The 26536-nt window shown below is 54.3% G+C and overlaps 1 protein-coding gene across 16 annotated transcripts in view; it reads right to left on the reverse strand.

Moving 5' to 3' along the window:
* The window catches only part of Brsk2 (BR serine/threonine kinase 2), a 52719-nt gene extending 32100 nt beyond the window's left edge, over positions 1–20619 (reverse strand). For 9 of the 16 annotated variants that reach the window (XR_004386788.1, XR_004386789.1, XM_032891416.1 and 6 more), the window contains exon 1: positions 20441–20617. Coding sequence is in view for 14 of the 16 variants with exons in the window: in XM_032891416.1 (XP_032747307.1) it covers positions 20441–20534 (94 nt within the window). In the remaining 2 variants the exon portion in view is untranslated. Of the gene's footprint in view, positions 1–20440 lie in introns of all 16 variants that reach the window. The other 7 variants (XM_032891407.1, XM_032891405.1, XM_032891404.1 and 4 more) reach the window with 2 other exon arrangements.
* Between the last annotated feature and the right edge of the window lie 5917 nt (positions 20620–26536).

Raw genomic sequence — 26536 nt, forward strand, 5'->3', positions numbered from 1 at the left:
AGCAGTCTTATTCAGGTCTAAGCTGGGAGTGTCCTTGGAAGCTGGTTGCCAATGTTCCCAAGTCATCAGAAGCCGCTAAGTCTCCAGAGCCCACGTCTGGTGGGGCTTCAGGTTCCAGATCTCTAGAAGCTGACCCCTCCCTCTGCCTGCTGAGAAAGTTCTGGAGAGAGAGCCTGGCTTCTGACCCAGAAAGGTCCTGGATTTCCTCCCGCCAAGCCCTGACTGGCCCTTTTTATCCTGATCCTGATGAAAGATCCCATCACCCATCAGCCTGGACATCAAGGCTGGTGGCAGAGGATCAGAATGCCTGGGCGCACACAGGGGAGGGGATCTGGCTCCTGGGCTGGGGGTGCTCAGACCCAGTGGGTAGCTTTAAAGGCAGACTGGCTTGGAGCATGCCTCTCCGTCAGCTGGGTTGTGGAGACTTTGAAGTTGCAGACATCAAAGTGTTCGTGTTCTCAGCAGCCACACAGCTGTGGGCGCTGCAGCAGCCTCCCCAGCCGCTCACATCTCAGCCTTCACCCCCACAGCTTGGGCACTAGTGTTTCCAAGCTACGGCAGTAGTCAGGATTCCCCAGTGCTGGGGGAAGCTAACGACATGGTGCAGGCAGAGCTCCTCCACAAAGATCCCGAGGACGCCCACCAGTGCACCAGGGAAGGCACATGCCTCTGGGGAGACAACGATTCACACTCCGAAAAGGAATCTCTCAAATTAAATTAATTAAGCCCCGAACTATTTCACATGCCTGCAGCCCTTTGGCTGCCTCTGCGTGCCCGACCCTCCCCTGCCTGTCACATGAATGGAGGGCAGGTGCCTTCTATTCTGCGAAATGTAACCCCGGGTCAGTACCCACTAAAGGAATCTCTGACCCAGAAAGGGAAGAGAGGTAGAAGGGGAGAGGAGCATCATCCTCAAGTGACCTTGCTATCCTGTATCCCAAGTCTCTTACCAGGCAGAGTGAGGTCATTTAAGCAGCCCGGGGATGGGCAAGGAGGGCTTCACTATTACCTGGTCTAGAAGGGCCCAGGTCCCTCTAGCCTTGCTGGGGGGAGGGAAGGGGGCGTCTTCTGGATTCCTTTCCTAGTGGTAAACATCAAATATGAAGACTCCACATTTGAAGTCCCATTAACTTGCTCATCTCATCCCCCACTGAAATGTGGCTACGACCTCACCAAGGAAGAGGCCCAGGTAGGGGTCAAGCCAGGAGACATCCTTGTTGCCCAATGGCAGACTTGGGGCGTGGGGGGCTTAGATACTGAGTTCCTAGGCTTCCAGGGACAGGCTGCCATAGGTTTTGAACAGATGGGAGAGAATGTCACTTTTGTCCAGGAGTGGCCACAGTCAGGTAAGGGTAAGGAGGCCACAGAGAAGCTAGAGGAAGGAGACAACTCCTAGGAGGCCTTCCTAGCAAAAGCAATGGAGCAGGGGACACTGCATGTAAACGGAGTTTATAAAATCAAACTTATAAAAGGTAAACAATGCCACCACTGGGAAAGGGGGCAACTTAGAACGCTAGGAAACTCAAAGGCACCCCAGTGAAATGTAAACGAACCACATCAGGATTATAAGGCACCCATGGTGTCAGATAAAAGCCTACGCAGCAGGCTCCCAGCCCCTGACCTCCCAACTCTGTGAAAATCAGGTCTCAGCCTAGAACCACAATGCAGGAAGCAGTGCCCTTCCCGCGGGTCCCTCACTACACCCTGGCTGACCATAGCTGTCCCTAGCCCACCTGCCTCATTTTCCTGCCTTTTAGCAACAAGAAAACAGTGAAATTAAGTTGATCCATATAATGGGAACATCCTACCAAGTGGCCAAGAACTCCATTTTGATTGGGGAGAGATTACCCCTCTGCCTCTCTCCTACTTCTCCAAATAGGCCCTAATGGTGGATATTTCCAACAGAGAGTTCCTCCTGCACCAGGACCCAGAGGACCCAGGTCCCCTGCATGCATTCCCTTTCCAATCAGAGGGCAGCTGAGGAAGCCTAGCCAACCTCCGTATCAGGCCAGGGGCTTTGGTAAACTTTGAGGCTAGCCTGTGTCACCCCTGTGATCTCAAGTCTGATAGCAGACAAAGCTACCAGGTTCCCCCTGCAAGGGGACATGGGGCTTATAAGGTATCACCCACCACAGCAATGAGGCAGTAATCCCAACCCACCCAGCCTGTCAGCCCAAACGTCCTTTGGTGACAAGTCAGTGCCATTTCCCACTGCTTGCCCAGGACAGGAAGTCCATGCTTGCAGGTGCCTTGCAGTGACTTCCTGGGAATCAAGAGACATGGGCCTGGGGCTAGAGGGGTCTCAACAGCCAGGCCCCATGGCAGCTGCCTCTTCCTCCCCTTTGCTTGGCCCAGATTCTGTGTACTGGGCAGAGAGAAGAAAACCTTTCATAGAAGCCCTTCGTTTCCCAACATATCTAAGGATGGGGGTCACTGTTTCCTTCCAACACAAGTGTCAGGGGCCCCCACAGGCTAAGGTGACCCACTTGAACCCCAAACCTTCTATACTGGCACTATAGGAACTCACAGCCTCTTGAGTTGGTCCATCTCCCCTCAGCACCCTCTCCCGTTCACAGGGACCATTATTGCAGGGGCCTTGGAGGTCAGATCAGAATGCAGGAACTGGGAAGAACAAAATTCCCAGGATTAATAGGGGGGATGGTGGGCTTGGCATGTGCTTACATCAATCATGTCCTACTGAAGTCATCCAAAGGTAGTAGACTAAAGGTGGGAGAGAACACCGACCACAGTGAAGTCCACACAGTACAGGACCACTAGAGGTACCCATAGGTCAACTGGGTCCAGCCTTAGTGTGAATTGGGGTAGCTATGAGACAAATACCTACCTTACCATCCTCCTTGGGAGGCCTGGCTGGACCACCAGGCTTGTAGCAGACAGGAAGGGGCATATAGTGAAGTCCATGCAGTGGCTGCCAGGTGATCTTAGATACTATCCTTTGCTCTGTTTGGGGCCCAAGGAGATCCTGTCCTGTACTGACTCTGGACAATGAGAGCCACATGGTGGTGCCCTAGGCTCCGCAAATGCTGTAGGACACTGTATCACCATGTAGTCTGGGACCCAGAGCCTAGGCAGGTGATCAGTGTTTTCTCTGGGGTAGAAAGGACCATGGGATCCTTACCACTGTCTCTAACTGAGGAAAGGTCTTCCCACTGACGCCAGCCCCTTCCTCTTTACTCCCTCCCGCCTGCCTAAGTACTGACTGAGGTGACTACTCTCTTCCACTGGGCCTCATCTAAGGAACCCATACCCCAGTCCACTGGCTGTCAGGGAAGATGCAGCAGGACTGGTATACTGGGGACTAAAAGCTGCACTCCCGAGGAAAGGCAGGTTGGCAAGTTGCTCCTGGGTACCAAGGCTTATAGTCAATGATGACCTCCCTCTCAGAGGGCGGTGCCCAGCCCAAGGCCTCAGCTCAAGTGCCAAGCTCCCACAGTACATGGGAATGCAACAGCTGGCTAGGGCTGCTTCCCCTCCCCGTGGTGAAAGTTTCCACTGTTTTCGCAGGCATTTCCCTAGGCCTACTAAGAAGGCCAAGTCCCTCTTTTATCTCATCATAAACCAATATGAACTAGCACAGGCTTTAATGTCCCACGCAGGGTTGCTGAACCTGCAGACCTACTCTCAGGCCGCCTTTGAAGAGGTCAGAGCACTGAGTGAAGGCTGAGCCTGAGAGTGCAGCCAGGTGGGACTCCATAGCCTGGTTCTACCTGCCAGGTCAGACCAGGAAGCTCTCTGGGGAAGAGGAGAGGAAGGGTTCAGAGACATCTTGGGCATGACCATCAACGTGGTGAGATTGGTGTCCCAGGGAGGCCTTTTCCCTGGCTGCAACCTTCCCTGAAGGTTGGGGGAGACAGAGCCATGCCCAATGTCAAGCTCTCCCTCATGTTGTTTACTTCAACCCATCAGATATCCAGATGGGGACATGAAACCCTTCCCATCCTATCTGCCATTATACCCCAGGAGCCAGGTTGAGGTGTCTTAAAAAGGAGACAGTCCTACTCCAGAGCCTACTCACAATCTTGGGGGTCGATGGCCTAGAGAGAGGGACTGATGCTATCCCTCCCCCTTGAATGATCCTTGAAGGATCCCTGCTTCCAAATCCCAGTCACCTCATACAGCATCCTCCTTTCTTTCTTTCAAACCTCCATCTGTTGCCATGGTGACAGGAGCAGATAAGGCAGGAGCATCCAAGGCTCCCCTTTCCTTCTTGCCTCCTTCAGTTGGGGCTCTGACCCCACTGTGCCCCAGTCACTGCCCTGGCCACTGAGCCAGTGTCCCTGCTGTGCTCTCACCTACTGACAGCCCAGAAAAGGGGTGCCGGGGACATCATGGCTGGGGTCCGTGGATTATTCCTGTGTGGATAACCAGCTCCTAGAGTCAGAGAATATGGCTTCCTCTTTCTGTGTCTACTACCCACAAAATTTTCAAGGGCCCAAAGAGCAGAGGAGACATCCAGAACCCACCTTTGCTTAATACTGGGGACTCAGAACTGTCCAGGACCCAGAGCAGCCAACATCAGGGGCCCCCTGAGACTTGCTGTCCAGTGTACTGTGGTCTTCTCAGCACCACTCTGAAGTTCTCGCCCCCCACAGAGCAGAATGCTAGGCACTTGAGCCTCAGAGACTAGGCTGCATGACGGAAAGGCCACATGACAAGTGGCAAGTCGGGAAGGGGACATGGGCCCATCCCTAGGGCCTTCAGTTCCTACCTTCTGTTTTGAATTGTCGATGGGCCCCCTGAGACTTGCTGTCTAGCATTCCCACCTTGGCTGCATCCTATAGCCATCTCAGTAGACTTGGCTTACAACAGCTACAAGAATTTCAAGCATTCATTTGGTCTTGGATTCAGCACTTAGGTACTAAGTTATCAGCCAATCAGGGGAGCCTACACAGCCTTCACCCCCACAGTGTCCTTGTGTTCTCTGCAACCGTGGCCCACTTCCATCGCTGTCATGGTCTGCCCTCTGCCAGCTCACAACTCATTTCACATGGTACATTACCCCAGCCCTTGGGACACCACATTGACCCTGACTTAAAAGTGACTTCTGCAATCCAAACTCATCCCAGAGTGACTGGCTGGCGTGGATGGGGATATGAGGCCTGTTGTATCCAAAGAGCTCTGGTTCACTAGGGGCATGACAGGTGATTCTCCAAGGTGACATAGATGACTGAACAAGTGATGATGAAGGACCAGGGAATCCTGGAGAAACTGTCCTCACCTGCCAGCCTAACCATGACAGGAACCTGGAGTGTTCAGAATGGTCCGAGACCATGTCAGTTCCTCAGGCTGAGAGACAAACTTCCTGGGAAGGGGGAGCCTTCATGTCAAGGAAGACAAAGGGACAGAGGAATAAGAAAACCCTGATACCAACCAATAGCCTTGGCAGGGCCACCCGCCTGGGGCTGGGTCACCAGTCCAGCTTTCCCAGAGGCTCACTTGTTCCCAGGATCATCACGAGGCAGATGAAGGGGTTTGACTTGGCCCTAACTCTGTGGCCAGGCTATGGTCTGCAGGTAGGTTCAGAGCCAATACTGGACTAGTGATGTGGGTGTCTCCAGGTGAGGCCCAACACCCCAACCTTGCCAACCGGCTTAACACTCACGGGTCTGGCAGGAAGGATGTATTCAAGCTACAGGACAAGAAGACATGGGTACTCTACAGTTGTTTCAGCAGCTATGCCGTAGAGTCTGACCCAGGCCCCTGGTATGAGCAATGGCACACGGAGTAGGCACTGAACTCCAACCCCTTAAAGCCAGGATTCAGGATGTACAGGTGAGCTTCCCCAAGGGCAGACCATAGGTGTGTACAGAAATGGGGAGCAAGGACTAGGCAGAGGAAGGGCTACTAGACTGTAGCAAACTGTAAGCCCCACTATGGAGGAAGCTACGCTAGGGCTATACTCCTCAGGCCATGAACTGGGCATCACAGTTCCTCCATGCTAGCAAGAGGAACAGACAGACTACAGGTTGGGTGTCCTAGGAGGAGAGGGTTTGGGGAGGCCAGGGAATGCTGAGCAGGATCCTGAGAGATGGACTCTACAGCTAAAGGGTCCAGGTCCCTGGTACACTCCAAGACCTGCCATCAACACTCCTCAGTGAGGTATCCTGTGAGGTATCCTGTGAGGGAGTTCCACGTCTCCCATTCATGGAGGAAGAGGGTTCAAGTACCTACAGTGAAAAAGACTCTTTTCTCTTGGTCAGTCACAGTTTGGTAGCTGATGTCCCAGCCCCTGAAGAGGCAGCTCAAAGATAATGTGATGTCAGTGAAGTCCCATCTGCAGTTAGAGTCCCAGCAAGGCATAAAACTAACACTTATATCCCTTGAAGCCCACCAGCAGGATGATCCCCACAAGAGACCCCAGCCTCCCCTAGGGAGCACAGTGGGTACCCTTACAGTTCCCTGTGGAGGACAGCCTTCCTCTAGTTCCCTTATCTGGAGTCACATGTTTTATGATACTGAAATTTATTGGGCACACAAGGAATCTAGCAGGATACTCCTTGTACCCCACTCCCAGCATCCATGCTGGTGCCTTAGCCAGTTCTGGGAACTCCCTTTTTACTGAGCCATATCTATAGAGGAGGGTAGGGACCCCACTCCAATCCCTGTAGTGCCAAGTGATCACATTACATTTCTATTAACCGGTCTCTGCAATTCAATACTGTAAAATTACCCCAATGAGGTATTTTTGATGAATCCTTTATCTGTTCAGTAATTCAATTGAGGGAACCGTTTGTCTAAGCTGGTGTCCTAGTTAAGGAAGCCTTGCTCATCTTACCTCCCTTGTGCAGGACCTAGGGAATGGAAGCAGGCGATCAGGCCACTGGCGGAGTCACTTTCACAGTGAGAGGCCTGCAGACCCCAGATGGAGAAGGTCCTGACGGAGTAGCATTGTTCTAGAAGGCATGTTTAGGATAAAGGTGGACAGGAGAAGAGGGGCTGGTACCCACACCTAGAGATCCAACACTAGGAACTCCCACTGGCCTCCATGAGGTTGGGATGCATACCATGGAGTGGCAAAGGAGACACAGTGAGTGGCAGTGCTCTGACCAGCAGCTGTCTGGCTTCTGAGGGACAGGCAGGGCAGAGATGACAGGATTACAGTGTGGAGCAGTCTATAATGCTCTAGGAAGGTAGGGGCCTGGAGGAACCACTGTGGACCTAACTGTGAGGTCTAGACAGACACCACTCCCATGCTTCCGTGTGCTGGCAGAAGTCTGAGTCCTGCAGTTGCTATCTCCTGCTTTGCACCTGCCAGGCCCCACCCCTCCAGTGCCCAAGGGATGGGCAATAGGGTTGCCATGGTGATAAGGTTGGGGATGCCTTCCTTGGGAAACCCCAGGGAGTCTCTATCATCCCACACACAGGCAGACATGGGAATTCAGACCTTCACAGACACACCAGCCCTATACATATGTGGGTGTGGGTGTGCGCACACATACACACACCACTGCATACACCTTCACACAGGCCTACATGCCCATAGGCACACAAGTCTACAAAACACAGGACATGCATGTACATGCATGCTTACACACACACACACACACACACACACACACACACACACACACACACACACCACACACCTGCACACTATGACACAGGCCTCTAGACCTTCATGCACCCTCAGATTCCATCCCAAAGCAGAAGAAGGCTCCAGGCCTCCCCATCTGAGCATCCTGGAGTCTTCTTACACAGGGTCTCCCGGCCCAGCAATGGGCCACCCCAATGTCCTCCCAGAAACACAGCCAGTACTAGGGACAACTTGCAAGACCCGGTGATATCCCAATTCCACTTCACAACCACCAACAGTGCCCCTTACAACACCCTCCACAGGCATGCAGTGCCCTGGTAGGTTGCCCTGGGTCTTTTCACCAGCAGAGTCCCAGGATCACCTTGAGGAATGCAGGGGTAGAAAAGACCTCCATCCTTAGTCTTTCAGGGACACCTCTGCCCTGTTACTGCTGGCAGCTGTGAGAACCAATAGGCCAGCATAGGCAAATGTGCTCTCCATGCAGGTGGGACTCCGTGCCTGCCTTGTACCAACCCTGTTGTAGGAATCCACTGCAGTGAGCAGCCAAGACAGAAGCTTTAACTAAGAGAAAGCTGAGGTGCCCGGCTATCACCGATGCATTCTTACAGTCAAGGAAAAGGAAGCAGCCTGGCCAGCACTATTCCCACGTCTAGAGAAGCAACCTCCCTCGGGGAACCATACACAGTTCAGGGACCCCCGTCCCTACCCGCCCCCCAGGGGGACGTGCTGCTCAGATCATCAAAGAGACAGGCAGATGGACCCATGCCTGGCCTACAATGCCAATGGGAAGCCCCAGTCAGAGGGGAGTCACGCTGAAGCCTGCAGTCACCTGCTGTCAGGGACAGAAACGCTAGCCCCACCCCTGTGCCAGGGCCTGCCAGTCCGTCCTCAAGCAGGCGGCCAGTAATCTGCAGTAAGGTAATAATAGAATCTGCTTAGTGGGCAGCAGGCAGGAAGGACAGGGAGAGGAGAGAGTCAGAGCTTGCCGGCCCACACTGATGCTTCCCAACAGCAGCATCTGTCCCTAAGTCCCATGGAGCTAGTGTCCAACTGAGAACCTAGCATTACTTTTCCCCGGCCACCTCTTCCTCTCCGGGCTGGCACTCAGGCTGGGGGTTGCCCTGTCCTAAGAGCTGTGTCTGTCTTCATTCCAGTCCCTGATGGATACCAGAACCTGAAGTCAGAAGGCCTGGTACTATGCAGTGGGGTCTCTACTCCCATGTCTGACTCCTGGGTTCCAGGTAGGGCTATCTGGCTGGCTATGCCCTCATATACCCACTCTGAATCCTGCAGCTCTAGGAAGGAGTCTCCGAGGAGAGGCTGTGACACAGGAGGAAGGGTCAGGAAGAGTACGGCATTGGGGATGGGAACAGAGTAGGGAAGGGTAGACAGGGAAAGGAGCGGGTATGGAGAAGTGAGGCCTGCACAGAAGAGCAGCCCTGGTACCTCAGGCCCCATAGCCCCGAAGGGTTTGGGGTACTGGAAGTCAGGAGGCAAACCATGTGACCCTGGCGAGCCTCCCAGGGTAGGCAGAGCCTGGCTGGAAATGCTGTAGGAAATGCAGGTGCTTCTGAAGGGCTGGGAAAGAGCATTAGCTCTGGAAGCTTCTACCTAGAGAGTAGGTCAAACCACACTGGGCAGCCAAACCCAGACTTGGCAGCAAAAGTAGGCCTGGAGGCTGGCAATTATTTGTGAAGATACCTCCACCCAACCTAGGTGTCTACCAGCCAGAGACCAGCTTCAAGGGCATCAGATCAGCACGTCACAGCAATCACTCTGTACCATGGAAAATGGTACCCCATCCACGCAGGACCCACAAGAATTCTCCCTGATGGGATTGTCATCCCAGCACCACATCAAAAGATTCAAGGCAGAGGTCCCCACTGTGGCATATGTAACCAGGGGTGACAGCCATCTGCCTGCCTTCCTGGGCCTGAGAACTGCCACTGACCCCAAACTGACCTAATCAGGTGCCGTATTCCTCCCCTCCAGATGATGATAGGGTATGTCAGATAGTGCACAGGCCCTAGAGTTGTGTGTCAGGGAGAGCATGTGACAACAAGAGAGGGGCTGGGCCAGGGTACTGCTGCAAACTTACTTGCCTGTAGGTGCTAGTGTGTCTAGGACAGTAGGCCAAGCTCTAGGGGACAATGGGACTGCCTATGCATGACCTCTTTCCCCACAGACGCTGGGTCCTGATATCACTGGGTAGTGCTTCAACTTGCAGACTGGGATGGCCCTCAGTGTATCCTCTCAGGGATGGGACAGCACACTGGATTGTGAGCTCACTCACTGGGACAGAGGTATGCCCACCTTAACACACTGTGGCATTTGCTATATACCGTCAGTGACACTAAAAACTAGTTGTAAGTCCTCTGAGATTTGGGGTTTGGCACCCACAATCCTACACTCTGTGATGATCCTGCTTCTTTATAGATGCCCCAGCAGCTGTTCCCACACTAATCTTCTGCCTAGCAGCCTCTTCAGAGCCCCCAAGGCCTCTCCTTATTCCAAACACGACCTGTTTCCAGTCACCACCATCTCCCAGTTAGCCTGAGAGGATGGCAGGGAAGATGGACTCTGTTCAGGGAACCCCCGGGGCTGGCCTAGAATCAAGCCGGGAGGAAATGAAGAAGCCAGAGGTGAGCACCGGCAACCTCTCACCTCCTAGAGGTAGGGTGCAGGGATCAGCCTGACCTACAGCCAACTAGAAGCTGGCTCCCCCAGGCCAGGCCCCAACAGCCACCCAAAGCTATCACATTTGTTAATACCATCCACCCTTAGAACCATGAAACAAGGGGCACCCAGGAGTGAGGACAGGACAGGCTGCATCTACAGTAAGAGTCCTGCCCCCACTCCAAGGTACCAAAAGAAAGGCCATGTCCTCATCTTCCTGCAGTCAGAGACACTCAGGGGAGGATCTACCACTAAGAGGTCAGTGTCAGAGTCTGTGTCAGTGAGAAGCATTCTCCTCCGGAGTCAGCTGGAGGCCTCCACCTAGTACCCTTGAGTTTGCAGGCCAGGCCAGGACCAGCAATATGAGGCCCAATGTGTTTAAGTTTCCTCTAGCCCTTAGCCAGGTCCATGTCCCAACAGCAACCCGAGGCCATCACAAAACCCAAGGCTACACCTGGGAGACAAATATGGAAATTCACCAAAGACCTCCAAGTCCCTCACACAGCTTGGCACAGATAGCTTGGGGACTGAAGACCAGCAACGATCAGAAACACCTTTCCCCCAACCTCACCTGGCAGAAGTTGTGGACTTCAGCACAGTCTTGCTGGACAGCTCCCAGCCACCCAGGAGTAAAGGCTTAACTTAGGATCTCCAGTCTGAGTGTATGCCCTGAGAAAGACCCAGGAACTTGAGCCTTCTGCACCCTTTGGGCTTGCCAAAGGCTTTCTCTGCAAGCTAGGGTGGGCAGGGGTCACTAGATGTGGGCACCCAGCAGTCAAGGGCTCTCAGTACAGAGTGGGCATGGTCTGGGGTTGCTTTAAAGGCTAATAGTTCCAGGGACCCCTGAGCGCTAACATCTCTCAGACACGTGGACTGACAGATTGAGGAAAGGTATAGTCTTCTAAGTTGCCACAGTTGCATGCATACCCAAGACTCCTCTGCTCTAGAATGAACCCCAGCTCACAGGCACTAAGCTTAGCCTCTCCAACAGCAGCTCCAGCTCCAGTGAAAATACCCACATTCCCCAGGGGTCCTCCCCACGCCAGTTCCCCAGCATCAGTTAGATGCCAGGCAATGTGACCGTGCCTCTCATGGCTCACTGGCTTCCAGCTCCTAGCACAGCCTCCTGAGCCCACATAGAGGCCATAAGTTAGTGTGTTAGCATAAGAGCTCCATGAAGAGAGGTCCTAGGATATGGAGTTTGGAACAAGAGGCCTGGGCAGGCTGGGTCACTTAACTGAACTCCATGCTTACTGTACCCACTGTCATCTGCTGGAAATTAGTATACCCAGAGGCTCTCGCAAAACCTTCACACTCTGACTGGACAGAAGTCCTCCTCCCTAGGGATGGAAGCTGTATCAGGAGCCATCGGGCAGGAAAGGAGACTTCTGCCCTGCCTGGCATACAAGAAAGCTCACTCTGAGAAGCAACTCTGTCATACAATTCCATAAGAGTTTGAGAGACACGGCCTGAGCTGGGATGCCATCCTGCTGGTCCCACCTCTACCCTCAGCTGCTGAAAGCCTCAGGACAGACGGCGGGATCTAGGCCAATCCCAGTATTCTCCCTTGAGAGGCCCATCCCACCCAGGCTTTCTGGAGTAACAGATGAGCAGATGGAAGTGGCCAATGGAAGAGGTCCGGTCCCAGGAAAGCTCTTTACTCTCATCCCAGTGCTGGGCCAGCTTTTGCTCCAGAAGTCAGAGTTACTGCTGGGGGTGGTAACAGCTCTGTGATCCTTGGAGTCTCTGTCTTTTTTATATACATACTGAAACATTACCAGGTAGGATTTTTTTTCCAAATAAATGGAGTTGAAGCTAAACTGGGTGCACAGTACTGATGGCTGAAGCTGAGCGTGTCAGGGAGGGGAATGCTGTGATTTGGAGACTGCTCTACATCCTCTCTGGACGTGCTATAATCCACGTCAGACCCAGCACTGGGCGCACAGTTTCCATAACTGCCACAATCCACAGAAATCCCCCAGGGCTGAGTCTGGGAGGATACCCACAGCTGGCTTACTGCCATAAGTACCCTTCCTCCATGCCCACCAGGCTGGAGCCAGAGCCAGAGCAGGATGAGCTCAATTCAGTAGGAACCCAGGGATTTGCTTGAGGTTCCATGGGCATGTGACAATAGACGCATTCAGCCCACTCACTAGTTCAGGGCCTGTGAAAATGGCAGAGGTGCCATTCTGAGCGTTAGGAGGACTGGGCCTATGCAGCATCCTCTTGGCTGGCAAAGGTGACCACAATCCTATCACCGCTCACTGCCTGCTGCTACGCAAACAAGAGCTCCAGGAAATTCCCTATGTGGAAGGGGCCAGCAAGTAGAAGGGCCTATATGTCTTGTTTCTCTTCGTGCCTCAGTCCCCTGATCCCAAGGTGGTCTCTCAGCGCAGCGGGAGGCACAGGACTGCTTAGTCTCATGTAAGAATATCCCCCTGGGATCATCTCATTTTCAGGCTCTCACCAACACGCAGACAGGGAAACTAAGGCATGGAGAAGAGGGAATTCCATGTTGTAGTCTGGTCGCTCAACCTAAGCCCTAGAGATAGACCTACCCAGAGACATGGCGCACAAACTATGCCATAGGACAGCCATGACTCCAGAGCCTCCAGACAGTTGCAAACACTAAGTGCGGTACCACGGGGTGGGGCTCACCCAGCTCCTAGTGGGATGGACTTGCCTTTGGTGGGAATCAGGTCAGAGGGATTATGCCTGTAGCCCTACCAGTCCATAGGAAGGTGGCACAATATGGCTCCAAAGACCAGAAACCTGGTTTGATGATGATGTGTATGAGAATCAGCTGCTCCCCAAGAACAGCAAATCTCTGTGTCCCTCAATATAGTCTAAAACAAGAAGGGTTAGCATTCTAGGTATTTGGGTCACACTGGGTATACATACCCTCAGCACCTAGGCTATGCCAAGGGCCAGCTGATAACACCAAGACAAGCCGGGCGCTATATTTGAGAATAAGGTTGAAGGTGGGTCCTGAAGCTCATTGACCTGAGGGAGGGACTTCACCTGGCTACACAAGAAGCTGAACAATCCCTTACCTGGCCAGTGGACTCCAGGCCCAGAGCACAAACAACTCCACCTTAGGTACAGCCTTCTCAGTCCTAGCATCAATAATCCCTCAAGGTGGCCAATACCTTTTCTCGGGCAAGGACTTCTGGTCAGGTTGAGAGAACTCTCAGTCCGGGACAGAGGCCACATGCTGAGAAAACCAGTATCCAGGGGCCCAAGAGCCCAGGAGAGCTTGTGGAAAGCTAGCCCATGCGGTAGTAATCCTACTAAGCTGGTTGTGCTCTGGCCACGGGTTCCTGGAAGAGGTTCTCAGGGACCCACATCCATGTGACTCAATCTAGCAACCCTACTCTTTGAGCACTGAGGGCCCACTGGGCATTTCCACCACGACTCCCATCCTGATACTTTCACCCTTGCAAGGGCTGTAGGCAGCTGGGGTGACTGGGACTCCCAGGCCTAGCCTTCCCTCAACAGGCACATTCACAGTCTCCCTGCACAAACCGCCCACGGCTCTGAGCCTCGGCTGACGTGTAGCTGCCCCGACTTGCGTCACTAGCCCTGAGGCAGCTGTCCAGGCTGCCCTCAAGTCTCTGCCCAAAGGCCAGGAAGACCAGCTCTGTTCTCAAGACCCTGAGTGGGCAGTGGCACTGTGAATATTCCTACAGCACTTTCGTCCCCAAGAAAGCTAAAGAATTTCTGTGCCAGAGCCCCTCAGAGGAACCTTGGAGTCCCATGGGCTCGAAGAACAGTTCTGTGCCCTTTTCTAGCCATTCTAGGACCACAAGGGCCCAAAATTATCCATTTATCTCTGGTCAGGTTCACAAGGATGCTACGTCCACCCAGAGAAGGTGGCTATGTCCTCCTACACAGTTAGGGAGTGGGGACACTACTCCATTCTACATAGATTGATCAGTCACTCAGGAAGATGCTGTCAAACTCTATGCCTGGGTCAAGATCCCAGACCTGGCCTGTGACCAGCATGCCAGAAGCCACCCTCAAAAGGGGGGAGGTTTCTTATCAAACAGATGGACTTTCAGGATGTTGTCCGGCAGGCGGGGCTGGCTCCCAGCTGCTGGGATCCTGAACACTGGCCCTTCAGAGGCAACAGAACAAGGCCCGGACCAAGCGGGCTGGGCCCTGAGTGGTGGCCACCCTGGCACAATCCCTGCTTTGTCCCTGAAGCTGCAGCCGAAGCCCAGCCTCCATCCTGTTTAGAACTCTGGGCACTCTGGCTCATCAGAGTCTCTAGGTAAGGCCTTATGGACGCCTGTGGGCAGCCTGGACATGTTAAGCTGGGACCTGAGTTGCTGGGCACATTGGCTACCATGCAGGTGTGCTCAAGCCTTACTTCTGACCAGGACAGGAAGCACTCTCATGGACCTATAAACTCCCTACAGAGCAGGGCAAAACAAGGGGCCCCATCAAACAGATAAGTCCATGTCTCTCCCACAGTATTCCCCAAAAGGGCCATGATAGGAAGCTTACTGTCTCCTACCACACAAGGTCCCAAGAAAACCCCATTCCCAAACCCATTTGTAAATGTGGCCGAAGGCTTAAAGCCTTTCTACTATAGTTAGTAGCCAGTGTACAGCCTCCAGAGTCCACAGCACAGAATTGCCTGCACTAAGTTCCAGGTGGGCACAGGACTCCCAGGCATGGCCCACAAAGGACAGCATGCACAACCAGGTGTTAACCTACCCCAGGGACACTCCAAAAGAAACACCCAACTAGGTCATTGTGAAGGTGTCCTCCTCGATACTTTGCCAGAACCCAGACAACTAGGCTTCCTAGTGACTTACTTGCACCACCCTTAGTAACTGGTGGCTGTCCTGGGGAGGACCTGCATGTCCACTGTGTGGCGTAGAAACTGGGTACTAAGATAGGAAGGGGTTAAAATGATACACTCTCCCCTGGCCCACTCCATAAACACCAGGGAAGAATCTGGGGCAGATGGTCAGGGCACGGGGACACACTTGACAGGCTGTGTCCAGGAGTGGGTCTGTCTGGTGCTTCTAACAGGGGGTTGGGGTGGTGGTGGTACAGGCCTTGCCAGCCTTACACTACTACCCATGTGACTAGCTGGGGGGTGGGGGGGTGTCTACACACCGGTTGACACAATGTCTGACCACTTTGAGAGAAAGGAAGGGCTCTGTCTATCTCAGGCAGCCAGGGATATAGTGGGACCTGGACCCCCACAGAGCCTCAGCCCACTACCACCGACTGCTGTGGTGGTTACAGATAGCCAAGTGGCACTCAGCTCTGAGACTGCCTGATGATCTGTCAGAAACAAAGCCTAGGGAGCAGCTGCAGGAGCTGATTCTGCTTCGAGTCATGGTAAGGGCTAGCCCTGGACCTACTTCAACGCAGGTGTGCAGAATAGCTCACTCCACTGCTTCTAGATGCAGTTCTCCCCATGCAACGGCAGGACAGAGGCCTAGACATAGCCCACTCTGGAAGCCTACCCTGCATAGGCCTACTCTACCGAGGCTCTGATGTCTAGTCAGGCAAAGTCCATATAGGTCAGGCCCATGAGCACATCAAGGGAGGCTCTGTGCAGGCACATCCCACACCTCGAGTGAGCATCCTTTCTCCTTTCCAATACAAGCAGACCCCACTCCATGTCAGGAAGCTCGTGGGTTAATGAAAAGGCCTCCCTGGTCTTCATCACTGCCTGTAACAAGGCAGAGACCCAGGTGCACAGGGACACAGATGCACTCTGAGCCACCTCAGTGGGCTGGGACAGGATGCAGTCCTGGGGTTCCCCCACCTCTACCCGAAACACTTACTCTTCAAGCACACCTCCTCTTCCGTAGCCTCTGTACCCCACTGCCTGCAGAAACAGCTCTCAGAGAGAATAGGAACTCCTGAGTAAGTGTGAACTGTGGGAGGAGGGCTGGCCGTGCCCAGGCTTAGCCACGGTGAGGAGCAGAGAAGGGCAGACGAGAGGCAGGATAGCTGCATGCCACCTGACATGAGCTCTGAACAAGGCAAAGCCCTTTCTCTGTTCCCAGTAAGCACAGCTCTAACGGAGTGCTAGCTTTGAAGCCACAGTACCCTCACCTGTACAACTAGGTCAGATAGCCAGAGCCAGATGTGGGAAGAAGGCTGTGTAATCCCACGAGGGACTCACAGCAGGGACCAGAGGAACGTGCTGAGTAGTGATCACCAGACACTGCACGCCACCCACCTTCACTGCTGCAGAGGCCACCAGCCCCTTTCCACCCATATAGGGGCTCTGGGCCTTGGCCCCACACAGCTTGTGTCTCAGCCCCTCACCAGCCTGGCCCATCTACAGGGCCTGAAACAAGACACTCATTAGTTCCTGCTTGACATTCAAAAGTACCTTGGTCCAGCAGCCACCTTTACTCCTGTTCACTCTCTCGCCCTCCACCCACGAACACCAACATCGCTGGTCTTGCACACCCACAGGTGTGCTTCCTGCTTCTCACCTGTCTTCCTCTACACCTGTCTCCCTTCTCACCCGTCTCTCCCCGATCACTTGTCTCTCATCTCTGGTCCTTCTCCCACCTGTCTTTCACCTGTCCTCTGATCAACCCCTTCACACTTCTCCTTGCCGCCTCTCCTTGGTCTGGTCTCTCCATGACCCAACTCTTCACCCTTACTTAAATCTCCTTGACCCACTCCCCAGTCGCCTGTCTCTCTTACCCATCTCTCCCTCGTCCCACCTGTCTCACCCTCACAGGCTTCTTCTACCCCATGATTCATCTACAGCCTGGCAGTCGTCAGAGCTCTCATCCAGCCCCTTAGTGGCCGCTTGAAAGTGTGAAATGGACAATTCCATCTACTGACCTGTGAGCCCAGTCAAGTAAGCATGAAGGCTGTCCCGCTCATTCCTCCCCTTCTCTCGGCCTGACTGACCACTTCTTGCAGAGTAGTGGGCTCTATCATCACATCCTATAGTATGTCTGTGCTGGCTAGCTCACCCCCAGTCCCTCTCTCCCTCTCTCTCTTTTTTTACATCAACACAGGCTAGAGTCATTTGGGAAGAGAGGAGATCAATTGAGGAAAAAAATGAACCCACCAGATTGGCCTGCAGACAAGGCTACAGGGCATTTTCATGATTAATGATTGATACAGGAGGACCCATTCCACTGTGAGTGATACCTCTTGGGTAGGTAGTCCTGGAGTTGCACGAGAAAGCAGGCTGAGCAAATCATGAGGAGCAAGCCAGTAAGCAGCATTCCTCCATGCCCCCTGCTTCCGTTCCTGCCTCCAGGTTCCTGCCTCGCCTTAAGTTCCTGCCCTGACTTCCTTCTGTAATGGACTGTCATGTGTAGGCTGAAGCAAACCCTTCATTCCCCAAGTTGCTCTTGGTTAAGGTGTTTTGGCACAGCGATAGAAATTCTAACAAAGACAGTCCCATGGCCCTCCTGGGCTGTGAGCCCACAAAAGCAAAGTTCTAGTATGGGCAGAAAAGTGCCCTGCTCTGCCTGTGACAGGCAGAACACACTGACAGGCAGAGCAGCGAGGCCACACAACCCATTCAACTCTCCCTCTGGTCCTGACACCACCTGGTTTGAAACATCTCCCATTCCTCTTCCCAATTCACTCTCTAGGGGTGCCTTCAAAGGTAAGGACTGTTTCCCGTCTCTGCAGGGGTCAAGTCTGGAAGGAACTGGAAAAAGCACGTCTCGGATTAGAGGAAAGTTCTGCTGGAACCTTTGCCAGTGGATTCCCAGTCCAGCCCAGGGACACCTGGGCCTGGAGAGCCAGCAACTCCTGAACAGCCTCTGTGGGCCAGTCTTCCAAGTGTCACTCAGCACCTGGACCCAGGTGGACAGTCATCAAAGGGCCTCCAAGGTAGCTTTACAGGTACGAACACATGACCACAGCCACGGCCGCCAGAAGCAGAGGCCAAACACCAGCAAAAGTGATAAGAGAAACTCGCTGGGTCCCAGCCACCCATGTAAGGCTGTGCTATTGCCCAATGGGTGGTCTAAGAAGAGGAGCATTGGATGCTCCAGAAAGCATAAAGGAGCCACAGACCTCCCACCTCATCTAACTCTATAGAGGCAAGCTCTTGAGGTCCAGCTTCCCGCAGGCGATGATGGGCTTACACTACTCCACAAGGCTCAATGCCTCCAGACTATGCCCATCCACAATCCCAGGAAGCAGCTTCTATGTGGATAGACAGACACAAGCAACATGGAGCAAGGGTTAGTGTTGAAACAAGCAGGTGGGTAGGAACCGAAAGCCATCTGTGTGTGTGTTCCCAAGACATGTGGTCATGCCAGGAGAGGCCCTCAGATCAGCATGTAAGCAAGGCAGCCGTGGACAGAGGTCTGGCCCACACTCCCTCACCAAGCTTTCCTGGCAAGAACTCTGCCTCTGCCCGATCCCGGTATAACACCTAAGCTTGAGATACAGCAGTTCTGCTGACACTCTGGTGCTAAGTGGCCGGACCCAGCAAACACAGTCAGGATCTACCTACATCCACCAGAATGACCCTCCAGTAGTACAGAGGCACGTGGGATGAACAGTCCCCTGAGCTGCACACTTGCACTCCTCAGACAATCAGAAGTCCGGACAGGGGATGCATCCAAAGGGCCCAGGAGCACTGTTGCTAGGGTCCTTCTACATCACCCGCCATCACTGTGTCATTAACTATACGACCGTGTAATGCCACAGAGAAAACAAGGAGACCAGCCGCTACCCAGAGTCCACAAGGCACCATGCATCACTCACCACTCTCATCACTCACACACCCAGGGCTTCTTATAACGACGTTTTATTGGGACGATAATTAGATTATTTCACTGCCTCCTGCATTCTGCTGCTCCAGGCTCTTCCCTCACAAACTCCCGTTGCCCATCCCAGGAAACACGCGCATCCAGAACTCAAGAGAACACCAGCTGCCTATGCCTTCCTCGCAGTCCTGGGCCCCTTGCTCAGTGCCTTGTTGTTGACTGCTCAGCTCAGGGGTTGACTCCAGGGTAGGAAGATGTAGCCATGGGGCTTAAAAAAATCCAGGAGCGGCATCTGGGTTACAAGTCTCCAAGGGAACTCAGCCTGGCCCACCTTCTTCTCAAACATCACCTTCTACCACTGCCTCCCTGAAGCCCCAGGGGTGCTTGTAGAAGGCTCCCAAGTCCCCACCGGAACCAAACTGCACCTTCCCACTGTCCTCCACTCCCCAGCCTGCACTGGCTCTGGGGAACTTTTTCCAAAGGGAAAGATGTGGGCAGTGCCAATCGGACCTTTGGGCAGCCGGAAGACAGGCCAGTCCTGGGAGAAGAAAGAAAATGGCTGAGTCCCAGCCTCCCACAAAGACGACTGTGTGAATGCGCCTCGCTGACCAGATGAGGGGGCTGACTAAACCTCACCCGCCCCAGAAAGCTGGCCAAATATAAGGTAGTCGAGTTCACTGCTCATCCATGGGAAAGCTGTGCAGAAATGGAACCTGCCCAGGGAAAGACAGTGAGGACTCTTGGGGAGGTTCATTTCTGCTGTAGGCCCAGGTTTGTTTCAACCGCCAGGCGGTGATGTATGGCCCAAGCCCAGAAACCGTCACCCTCTACCTCCCCAGGGAAGCCCAATGTCGCAGACACTCAAGCTTGAGACTGGGTGCAGAAGAAGGCGCTGTCCAGCTTTCCTTAGGTTCCTGCGCTGTCACCCCCACCAGAATGAAAGGTCCAGGCTAGGAAAGCCAGGCCAGGACCTGCCGGGCGGTGGCTGCTGCCTGGAGGTGGGGGTCATGCGGCCGGGACGCAGCTGCTCAGGCAGCACGCCTATTAACGCGGCAGACGGCAGATGGGCGCCCGCTCGTCCCCCTCCTCCCGCGGCACAATGGGCCCGGCGCTCGCTCGGGCGCACAATGCGGGCCCCGGGCCGCGCACCTGCAGCGGGACTGTCGGGAGCCGCCAGGCCCGGCCCATGCTGCCCCAGTCGCCGTGCGCCCCAGGCCGCGCTGCATGTCCTTGGGCTGCGCCCGCCCTCCCGCAACCAGTGGGCTGAGGGGCTCCACGGCGGGACCCAGGAGTGCGGCGGACACCAGCGCACCGCCGCCCATTGTTCGCGGCCGCCGGGCCCAGCCTGCAGCATCCCTGCTCTGCGGCCTCCTTCGGCCGGGTGGGGCCGGTCAGCACGGTCTTCCCAGCCCCACGGCCGCGCGCCCGCCCTGCATCCCGGCCCCGCCCGCGCCCCCAGCCGCCGGCGCGCACGCACCTGTCTGCCCCTTGCCCAGCGTCTTCTCCAGCCGGTAGGGCCCCACATACTGCGCGTGCTGCGCCCCGCCGCCGTCCTTCCCCGTCGATGTCATCGCTCCCGGGCCCCGCGCCGGCGAGTGGGCGCCCGGGCGCGCGGGCAGGGCAGGGGCCGGCCAGCCGCGTCGTCCGAGTCCGCCGAGCGCCGTCCGCGCTCACCCGGCCTGCGGCGCCCCCGGGCAGGCCGCGCTGCTCCGCGCCCCCGCCGCCCCCCACGCCGCGCCCGCCGCACCGTGCGAGGCCGGGCCGCGGGGATGCCTCTCTCCCTCTCTGAGAGGACCCGGCGGGCGGGGGCACCAGGCTTCCGCCGCCACCTCCGAGGCCCGCGCCCCCGCGTTCCCCCAGCGCACGCCCGTCCGCGGCCGTGCAGCCGAGCCCCGCCGAGCAACCGAACCGAGCCACTCAGCCGAGCCCAGACGAGCAGCCGAGTCGCTTCGAGTGCGGCCGAGCCCGAGCCGAGCCCGAGCGAGCGCCACCGGCTGCAGCTACCGTGACAACTGGTGCTTGCAGCTGTCAATCAGAGGCATGGCCCAATCAGCGCCGTCCGCCTGGACCGCCCCGCCAGTCTCTAAGAGCGCGCTGGGCCGCTGGGCCAGGAAAAGCGAGATTGGGGCGGGGGCGAAGGGGAGGCCAACATTTGGCTAGGAGCCTCCGGACCGTGCTTTAGCTGCCTGGTGCCATGTCATTAAAACGAATGTTGGAGTAGTGCAGGCAGCAGGCCTTGGGGAGACGTCCATGTGGCCACCTTGGTCTGGAGGTTTCTCCCTGCATCCCTGGGTTTTGGAAGGAGTTTTCCGCGCCTCGGAGCGTCTTTCATATAAAATGGGGCCACTGGACCGTGGCAGGGTACTGCAGTCGGTTTTGGAGTGTTGGTCACCCGGCGCAGGTGCTCCCCTGCAGGGTGGAGATTATGAGCACTGGTGAAGATATGGCATGCAGGCCCCGGTTCTGCAAGCGGCGTGGAGATACTGCTTTTAGGTTGGGGTGCTGCATTCAGCGTGGGTGCTATGTGCAGTCTAGAGCTCTGAATGCAGGTAGTGATAAGAGGCGTAATGTTTTATGCCAGGCGAAAGAGCTGTACACTGCAGTGCCCAAAGTGCCCTGGAAGCCATTCTCCACCTGCTGTTTCTGATCCTGTGGGAAGAAGGGGACAGCGTTTCCTCGGTATGCTGGTAGACACCAGTACAGCAGGATCAATGAACTCTAGCAGAGGCGCTCTGCAGCAGGCCCCCTGGTGCCTTCAAGACTTTGGCTGCAGACACCCTTCTATATTTAAGAGAAGCAGTGAGTCAAGGGGCTTCATGGCACCTACGTAATCCAGAGAAGCCTCCAAAAAAGAGGATGGCCTTAAGGCTGGTCGTGAAGGCAGTCAGACCTACAAGACCCTCTTTTTCTTTCATGAAACCCTTGTATTTCCTTAAGATGTGCTGTGGAAGGTGGTGGAAGAGGAGAGATGGGGACCAGGTGCAGAACTTTACATCATACTTAATGTATACCTCTGTCAGTCAACAATGTGCTAGGTCAGCAAGTCCTTGGGTGTGAAGTGTCACCTTTGCCTCAGCCACCTGCTTGCCATGGCCCATCCTAGGTGTCACAGGGTGAACTTGAGGAGGGCCCCACTCTTTCCAGCACTATCCGGGAAGGCCAATGAAGAGTGAGGACATTGTGACCTGTCCATATTTCCAATGTAAGAAAGAACCAGCCCTTGAAACAGCTTCCCCTCCAAAGAGCTGGCCTGATCTTTAGCAGCGGTCGGTTTAGGGTTCACTGGTACTAAATGTCCTGGAATGAGCAGTACTGTCTTGCTAACAGGGATACACAGGCGGCCACAGAGGGAGAGCTTGGGGTCAATGCTCATACCTCTAGGGGGTGGTGATTTCTCAGCTGCATGTATTTGGGACCTTGGAGTGGAGTATTCAACGGGATTTGGCCAGAGGTGGTCAGTAGAACACAGGCACACAAGAACGGCCAATGATCCACATGAGTAATGAGATACCAGGTGCGTTCTTGTACCTACCCTGCTGGTCACCTGGCCCCTCTGCCTACCTGCCACCATTCCAGTGTCCTTGGCAGCATTTGGTCTGTGGCTATCTTCATCTAGTTCCCAACACGCTTATATCCAAGACTCTGTTTTCTCCCTACCTGCTTTCTACCGTGTCTGCCTCTTGGTCTCGTCCCCTCTCTCTGGCTGTCCAATTTTGTGTTTTCATCTAACGGGCACCAGGGTCAGGGGTAGCATCTTTCCCCTTGGATGTGCAGCCCTCCCTCCAGGAGCAGCAGTGTCCCTGCTCCACCTACAGCTTTCAGCAGCCTAGTGACTCTCTGGCCAGGACCATCTGGAGCCAGGAACCAGCCAAATCCGTCCCAGAAATCCTCAACTTCTACAACTATACAGCAGACCCCACAACCCCCGTTCCCATCTTTGTGAAATCACAAACGCATGCTTTGGCCAGTCTGCCATTATCCCGGTTTAGCAGGTCTGATACTGAGGGACATTCCAAGTAATGGCCAGCTAAAAGGCATTGTGACCATGGCTAGTGGGAGACCACTTGTTCCACTGTATCTTGGGGACAGGAGCTGTGACAGGTCTGGTGCTTTTGAGCAAATTGACCTGCTCCAGAGTTCCAAAGGGAGGTCCTTGTTCAAGCCAAGAGCAGTCTCCCTTCCCCTACATCAGGACTTTCAGAATTAGTTCACGTAACTCAGGACCAGATAAAGACAGGCAAACAAACAAACAAACAAACAAACAAACAAAGGAAGTGGAAATCCACTACCAAGGACCTAGTAACAAAAATCCTTAACAGAGCATCAGCAAATTGATTCCAGTGACACATGGTAAGAAAGCATGGGGATTTGTAGGGCTTTTGTCCAGGAATGTCCAGTTAACATTTCAAACTCATTTTAGTAGGTTAGGCCATTGGGCCAGGGAAAAAACCTATAATACACATCATTAAAAAAAATGTTTCCCCGTTGCCCTGCCTAGTGTCTGAATGGTCCCAGAGCCCTTAGCCTGAGGGTCCCACTGTAGTGCCTCAGCCTTCTCCACCTGCTTCTTTTTCATTTTGTTTTGAGACACACTTTTTTTTACGTACTAGATGTAGGCTGGCCTTAAACTCACTTATGTAGCCCTGACTGGTCTCAAGTTTACCATGATCCTCCTTTCTCAGTCTTCCACTGTGTTGGGATTACAGGCATGTGCTGCCCTGCCATGCCTGTTTTTGCCTGCCCAGGGAGAGGGGCTAAGAGCATTTAGGAGGACAGCTAGGAGGGAGACCAAGAAGCAAGGAAGGACGAGGAATGCCTGCAGACCAGGCCTGCTTCTAGTTAACCTGGGCTGATCTGGACACAGGGATGGAGCTGGATAAACCAAGACCAAGACCAAGGTTGGTCCCAGGACGAAGGCCACTACTTTGGGATTGCTTTTACAGAAATTCAGCTGTGGGGCCTGAACTTGGGAAGGGGCTGATCCATTTGTGGGACTCAGGGACGGCAGATGGCCAACCTGCAGGACCATGTGGGGTGCAGTAAGAAAGTCCACTTGCCGTCACTGGTTCCTCCACCCTGCCTGTGACTCCATTCACATTTGCCCACGAAGGAGACGAGGCTGAGAGAGCACAGCGCTGGCCTTGGGAAGGTAGGGCAGCACTCCGAGTGCGGTTAAGAGCCTGGCTGGCGTGTGGATACCTCTGAAAAGGGCCGCAGACACCGTGCGCTGTGTGCATTTTCCCACGCTTTAACCAACTGAAAGCAGGCTGGAAGGTCACATCTCGAAGCCAGAGCTTTTGTTTCTCTCCTCCTTTACTGTCTGGCACATGGGATATCGTCGTACAGAATCTGGGGGCCCCCACGGTCAGGGCTCCAGAAGCCAGAGCCAGATGCAGGATTATGGGGAGCAAGGAGAGGCGACATTGTTTCCAAGGCTTCCTGGATTGCTTTAGAGCATTAATCCATTTCCCGGGAAACAGCCCAGCCCCCCCCCCCCCATGCATTCCCTGGGAGACAGCACCAGGGGGGCCCTCATCCTGGCTCCTTACTGTCTTGTACATACAGTATGGCAAAGCACAGTCTGGGAGTATGCACTCACACTCAGGAAGGAGGGGAGAGGAAGGGGGTTTGCAGTGGCAGCGCTAAGCAAATGCAGTAAATGCAAGTAGGGCAGTTGCCAGGAGCATTCTGAGATTCTCCTCCCTCCGCTCCTCTGGAGCAAGCCTCAGAGAAACTGTCCGAGGAAATTGAGCAGACTCTCTGCATGGAGTCTCCCCAGCCCATTGAATCAAGATGGAACTGTAAGCTAATACCTTCATCCACCATGTTTTTGTTTTGTTTTGTTTTGTTTTGTTTTGTTTTGTTTTGTTTGGCTTGACCCTCCGGGTATTGACTCATTTAATGAGATGCTTTCTGAGGCAGGGGTGAAGTCCCAGGCAGCAGAGGTGCCTCGCCTCGCGTTCTCATCCCGCCTGCTCTTGCCTGTAACGAGACTATTTATGGTTTCAATTTAGTTTTTATTATTATTGCTGTTTGCTTTTCAGAGTTTGGGGATGTACATCAAGGCTTCTCCCGCCTCACACGCCTCCAAAGCGTTCCTCGGCTGCCGGGGAAGAAGAGCGTCACACTCCTGGCGAACGCTGATAATTAAAGTCAACATCTCAACGCACTGAGTCAATTTCTTGAACACCTTTTTTTTATTGCTAGGTAACCCTGTATGTCACTTCACTATACCCAAATAATTAGTGGGTTCCCCCCCCCTTTTTTTCCAAATTTAATGTCTTCTCATGAAATTTACGTTTAATGAAGGTTGCTTTCCTGCCTTTCTCAGGAGCCTCCAGTATGGTGGTCCTCTCTTGGTCTTGACCCGACCGTTCCTCCTGATGCAGGAGGGTAAGGGGCTGCCTATGGTTGTCATGGCACTGTGTGCGCATTGCAGTGCCCCATGCTTGCTCACACATGGAGGAACACGAATCCTGTTTCGCTCCAGCAGTGTGGTCCTTGGACCTCCAACTTCTAGAAGAAGTCACGGGGCCCTGTCTTCCTGGCCCCCTCCCTCAAGGTTCAGGGTGGAAACAAAGTCGAGTTTCGAGCCGTAGTCCCACCACAGCCCTGAAGCTAGGAGCACCCGTCACAGCTCCCTGGAGTGATTCCAACAAGAGTGGTTCATCTCTGTCCACCGTGATGCCGATTACGGTTGGGCATAGTTGTGGGAGCTCATGTAGAAACCACAGGCCTCCCTCTCAGATATAGGACCTCTGCAGAGAAACTGTGGTCCAGGTGGTTATAAGGATACTGGACTTAGAGGGCTCCCTTTGCGAAGGGCATCTGTGGGCACCCTGTTATTCAGGGAGAGCGTCTCAGTGGCCCACAGTTCTCTAGAGTTTGAACTTTCTTCTCCACTCTTGTCCACCCTCTGCTCAGTACCATTGCCCCCCAGCTCCTCAGTGGTATTCATATTCATTCAGGTATAATGGCAACAGCAAGGCAACTTAAGGTCTTCCCAATCCTCTAGGGTCTAGCCCCACGATCTTCACCTTGACAGCAAAGCCCATGGAATTTCTCATTGTTGAGGCCACCATCTCCCTTTGTCCCCCTTATCCCTGACCTCCTGGAAGCCTTGATCTTCAGCTGCCTCCTTGTATTTACAGCTGCCTGCCCCTGTACATCCATGATCACCGCTTGATCTCTCCCCAACTCATTCTGAGCCCCCTATTCTCTGAGCCTTTCCTCAATGCTTCCCCAGGACTGGAGTGCACCAGCGTTGGTGTGAATGCCAAGCACACTGTGATCACCTCCTGAGCAATTGTGCGTAGGTCCTTGTAAACCCAGGGCCCAGACCCAGGCCTGTGGGAGGAATGCTGGCCTTCCCTAAGGCCCCCTCACAGAACCAGCTCTGGATCACTGCTGACATGACCAACGGACCTGCTTGGTTAGTGTGATGTACACAGAGTGATCACAGACTTGCACCCAGCAGACCTTTGCGCTTCTGTCAAGGCTGTAAGAAGAAGAGGTCTCAGGTAGCTTCTCCAGGTATGGTCCAGGGACAGAGAGACTCCAAGGTGCAGCCTGG

This window comes from Rattus rattus, chromosome 2 (genome assembly GCF_011064425.1).
Source record: "Rattus rattus isolate New Zealand chromosome 2, Rrattus_CSIRO_v1, whole genome shotgun sequence".
Lineage (NCBI taxonomy): Eukaryota > Metazoa > Chordata > Mammalia > Rodentia > Muridae > Rattus > Rattus rattus.